The sequence below is a fragment of the Gymnoscopelus braueri genome, assembly GCF_963280865.1.
Source record: "Gymnoscopelus braueri genome assembly, chromosome: 16".
NCBI classification, from domain to species: domain Eukaryota; kingdom Metazoa; phylum Chordata; class Actinopteri; order Myctophiformes; family Myctophidae; genus Gymnoscopelus; species Gymnoscopelus braueri.
In genome coordinates this window covers 36,445,617-36,451,479 of record NC_137616.1, presented here as the reverse complement: position 1 = coordinate 36,451,479, position 5,863 = coordinate 36,445,617, and the positions used below count along the sequence as shown (strand labels likewise).

Below are 5,863 nucleotides of genomic sequence, written 5' to 3'. Positions count from 1 at the left end.
GTAGAATAAATAATTGATGCTTTTTCTTTCTTGGTCAAACCCACTCAAACTGTGCTACATTTAATGGTGTGGTGTACTTACATCGTCATAAATACAGGCCATCTTTTGTTTGCTTTTAATGATAAATAAAACTGGGGTATTGCTCCAATGATATAACAACTCATATCATGGTCTGGTGATACGCATCGTAAGTGTAAAAGGAAACCAAAACCCCAAAACAAGGCCACACTACAAAAAAAATAAAAAGAAACTTCACCCCCCCCCCCAAAATAAATAAATAAATACTTTAAAACAGTGTACAAAATTCTGACATTACCCTTTTTTCCAACATTTAATGGAAGTTCTCTCTACAAATGTTAAGATAATAAATATAGTCAGTATTTGTCTTTTTTCTTCCTTTTGTAACAGTTAGGATTAGATTGGTTTATTTGGGATTTCTCTTAAATCTTTAAAGCAAAAGAGGAAAAGAAAAGAAAAGAGAAAAAAAAAGGATTATAAACAGTAGGAAAGATCTCTGCAGAAAGTTCTATTGTAATACTGCTGATATCACAATGGTTACGACACGATAAAATACTGCAAATTATCAAAACTGTACAGGAAAACTTGCATGTTTTCTCTAAAATACTTTTTTTTTTCTTCCAACGGTTAAGTGTGTGAGAAGAGAGAGGAGTGAAGTGTTTTTTTTTTAAAGAGAACCCTGTTCCTCTTCGGCGTCGAGCCGATCAAACGACTACCGACCTACGGCCGAGCCGAGTCATTTCATTGCCAGTCAATCCCGCTCCTCTGATCGCCCTCTCCTGATTGTTCTGCCTTCTTCGACTGCTCTCGTCCGGTCCTAAAGCAAATACCCCCCCCCCCCACAGGGCGGGCAGTCTCAGCGCCGCTGCAAAGCTCCGTTTAATGGCTACTCCCGACCCCCACGGTGGGAGTCGAGACTCACAGTCAAGGAAGAGAAGAAGGCTTTGCAGTGGGATGTGTGTGTGTGGAGGGAGAGAGAGGAGGGGGGTCTAATCCAGTTCTACTGGATCTCTCTACCTTTGCCCCCTATAAGCACAGTACATAAGTCTTCCTTTTCCAGTTCACGCGTTCAAAATAGATAAAGATGTCATATTCGTTTTTTCTTCTTCTTCTTTTCTCTGTGTTGAAGTTCGTTGAAGTTTCATTCTTAAGATATTCCTCGAGCTAATCTACGTCACGGTTACAGGTGTGAGTGGTCTCTTTATTTATTCAGTGAGTTTTTCTTTTTCTTCTCTTTTTTGGTGGCGCGCCACTTGCTCGCTTGCTCGGTGGTTCGGTTTGGGAATCACCGGCATCATGGTAGTAGAAGTAGTAGTAGTAGTAGTAGTAGGAGTAGTAGTAGTAGTAGTAGTAGTAGTGGTGGTGGTGGTGTTGGTGGTGGTCGGGTGGTCAGTTCAGGGAGGTTTTTGTGGGGTGGTCTCGCCAGGTATAGGGCCGGGTCAGCGGTGACGATAGTGTCTCATGAGGGGGACAATGCAGGATGGGGGTCCGGCCATCTTGAGGAAGGGGTGCTGCAGGAGTTCCTGGGCTGTGGCTCTCTGGGAGGGCTCCCTCACCAGCATCATGTCCAGGAAGGCCCGTAGGATCGATGACACCTGGGGGGGAGGGGGGGGGGCACACTCAGTTCACCTCAGTCGCATGTATACATTTGTTTTACAGTGGAACTCGGCTGTGCATCTTTGTAGTTGTAGTGTTGTGTTTTCTGTTAAAGGCATTGTGCTCTGGGAAATGCTATATTGTGCTATAGTCTCACATAGCCAGATGATCTGAGATCTCAGCCTACAAATATGTTCAATCTAAATTCATGATACTGACATGACCATGACATGACCATGACCATGATACTGACCATGATACTGACATGATACTGACCATGATACTGACATGATACTGACATGATACTGACATGATACTGACATGATACTGACCATGATACTGACCATGATACTGACATGATACTGACCATGATACTGACCATGATACTGACATGATACTGACCATGATACTGACCATGATACTGACATGATACTGACCATGATACTGACATGATACTGACATGATACGGACCATGAAACTGACATGATACTGACCATGATACTGACATGATACTGACCATGAAACTGACATGAAACTGACATGAAACTGACATGATACTGACATGATACTGACCATGAAACTGACATGATACTGACCATGAAACTGACATGAAACTGACATGATACTGACCATGAAACTGACCATGATACTGACCATGATACTGACATGATACTGTCCATGATACTGACATGATACTGACCATGATACGGACATGATACTGTCCATGAAACTGACATGATACTGTCCATGATACTGACATGATACTGACCATGATACTGACATGATACTGACCATGATACTGACCATGATACTGACCATGATACTGACCATGAAACTGACATGATACTGACCATGATACTGACATGATACTGACCATGATACTGACCATGAAACTGACATGATACTGACCATGAAACTGACATGATACTGACATGAAACTGACATGATACTGACATGATACTGACATGATACTGACATGATACTGACCATGATACTGACCATGAAACTGACATGATACTGACCATGAAACTGACCATGATACTGACCATGATACTGACATGATACTGTCCATGATACTGACATGATACTGACCATGATACTGACATGATACTGTCCATGAAACTGACATGATACTGACCATGATACTGACATGATACTGACCATGATACTGACCATGATACTGACCATGATACTGACATGATACTGACCATGATACTGACCATGATACTGACATGATACTGACCATGAAACTGACATGATACTGACCATGATACTGACATGATACTGACCATGATACTGACCATGAAACTGACATGATACTGACCATGAAACTGACATGATACTGACATGAAACTGACATGATACTGACATGATACTGACATGATACTGACATGATACTGACATGATACTGACCATGAAACTGACATGATACTGACCATGAAACTGACCATGATACTGACCATGATACTGACATGATACTGTCCATGATACTGACATGATACTGACCATGATACTGACATGATACTGTCCATGAAACTGACATGATACTGACCATGATACTGACATGATACTGACCATGATACTGACCATGATACTGACATGATACTGACCATGATACTGACATGATACTGACCATGATACTGACCATGATACTGACATGATACTGACCATGATACTGACATGATACTGACCATGATACTGACATGAAACTGACCATGAAACTGACATGAAACTGACATGATACTGACATGAAACTGACATGATACTGACATGAAACTGACATGAAACTGACATGATACTGACCATGAAACTGACATGATACTGACCATGAAACTGACATGATACTGTCCATGATACTGACCATGATACTGACCATGATACTGACATGATACTGTCCATGATACGGACATGATACTGTCCATGAAACTGACATGATACTGACCATGATACTGACATGATACTGACCATGATACTGACCATGATACTGACATGATACTGACCATGATACTGACCATGATACTGACCATGATACTGACCATGATACTGACCATGAAACTGACATGATACTGACCATGAAACTGACATGATACTGACCATGATACTGACCATGATACTGACCATGATACTGACATGATACTGACCATGATACTGACATGATACTGACCATGATACTGACATGATAATGACCATGATACTGACCATGATACTGACCATGATACTGACATGATACTGACCATGATACTGACATGATACTGACCATGATACTGACATGATACTGACCATGATACTGACATGATAATGACCATGATACTGACATGATACTGACATGATACTGACCATGATACTGACATGATACTGACCATGATACTGACATGATACTGACCATGATACTGACATGATACTGACATGATACTGACCATGATACTGACATGATACTGACATGATACTGTAATGATACTGACATCATACTGGGACGTACAGTATCACGAGGGCCTATCCCTCCCAGCTCCACTCCCTGCTAAAAAGGCACCCAGGCCAGCCTGCAGTAGGAGTTGAGCTGGTGCAGTGACTCCATTGAGGGAGAGTTGTGTGCTACCTTGTGGGATTCTTTTAGCCTCGGGGGAAGGTTGTCTCGTATTCTCCTCATGGCCTGTAGAGGGGGTTCATTGAAGTACGGGGGCTCCCCGTCCACCATCTCTATTACCATGATGCCTAAAGACCAGATATCCACCTGAACACACACACACGCACGCACACGCACACGTACACACACGCGCACACACACACACACACACACACACAAACCATTCAGTTATTCAATACAGGAATGCGTTAGGATCACACAGCATAGGGCAGCCCATACTCAACTTCGTACGTGTAGGCACGTACTGTGTGTGTGTGTGTGTGTGTGTGTGTGTGTGTGTGTGTGTGTGTGCGCGCGCGCACACATATGTGTGCCCCTCACCTCCGTGCCATAGGGTAGTCTGGAGATGACCTCTGGTGCCATCCAGTAGGGCGTGCCCACCAGAGACTTCCTCTTGGGCACCTCTTTGGACACTTGGGCACAGAAGCCAAAGTCGGACAGTTTGATCTGCACAGAGAGCACACACACACACACACACACACACACACACACACATATCATGTTCCTCTTGCCTTTCCTTCTTAACATGTTATACCATTCTTGTAGGGATTAGAGACTGGAAGGTTGCTGGTTCTAATCCCCAGCTCTTATGGGTAGGGAACTGATATTGGCCATATAGATATTTTGTTAAGTACGAAACCACAGATGCAACATATCGTCTCTGTCAGGTGTAAATCTCATACTGCTACTTTTGATGCTTTTGTGTGACGCTGTAGTGTGATCAAGTAGGACATTCATTTAAGAAAAAACACAAACAGTTAAAATATGGAGTTAAGAGGTTTCTGCCCGACAGCAACGATATACTATGAAATCACAACAACATACAAAAAAAAACATGCTATGTTGTACAAAAAGACATGCTATACTATATTGTAAAATAAATTAAAATAAAAAAGTCATACTATACTATACTATAATCCTATTAAAATTGCCTAGTAAAATAAAAATGCCAAAAGGTCATCCTATACTTTATAGGACTATACTTAAGACGTTACAAATAAAAGTAAAAAACACATTAAAGTATGCTACTGTATATTGTAAAAAAAAAAGAAAAAAGAGTGGGAAAAAAAGAAAAAGAAAGTCATACTAGGTTTCAAAAAAGTAAAAAGAAATGACATGTTAGCATTTCCATTAGATAGATGAAGTAAGGAACTGACCCTTGGCGATGAAGAGGTCTCACAGAAGACAGTAATCCCCCATATTAGCAGTTAATTATGCTTCAATTAATCACGTTTTATCGGCTCGTTAGGAAGGCGTTAGGCAGGATTTAATTACTGTGGCCTACATGGTAATTGATGATGATGAGTTTCTGGTGCTGGCTGTTTGACGAACAGCAGGGCTGGCAGCCGCAGAGAAGGTCAGCATGTGTATGGGTGTGTTTGGGTGTGCGCGCGCAAAAGAGTGCATGTTTGTACATGCATGCGTCTAAGTGTGTGTGGCAGGGCTCCCGAGACACCGAAATAAGCTGCATTAGCAACTAGAGTGTACGCATTCACACACAGTAAAATCGTCACTTTTAATCACTCTTAATGGTAACTTAATGGTAACCATGTGGTTACATTTGTACACTCTCACAGTTAAGTAACACTGAGGATTTTACTGTGC

The 5,863-nt window shown here is 41.8% G+C and overlaps 1 protein-coding gene across 3 annotated transcripts in view; it reads right to left on the bottom strand.

The window, feature by feature from the left end:
- pak5 (p21 protein (Cdc42/Rac)-activated kinase 5) overlaps window positions 1–5,863 on the bottom strand; it is a 134,711-nt gene continuing 128,848 nt past the window's right edge. For 2 of the 3 annotated variants that reach the window (XM_080453645.1, XM_080453646.1), the window contains 3 exons: window positions 4,580–4,705; window positions 4,211–4,345; window positions 2–1,613 (listed from right to left, as the gene is read on the bottom strand). In XM_080453645.1, the coding sequence (XP_080309771.1) occupies window positions 1,458–1,613; window positions 4,211–4,345; window positions 4,580–4,705 (417 nt within the window). In that variant the 3' untranslated portion in view covers window positions 2–1,457. Of the gene's footprint in view, window positions 1,614–4,210; window positions 4,346–4,579; window positions 4,706–5,863 lie in introns of all 3 variants that reach the window. The other variant, XM_080453647.1, reaches the window with a different exon arrangement.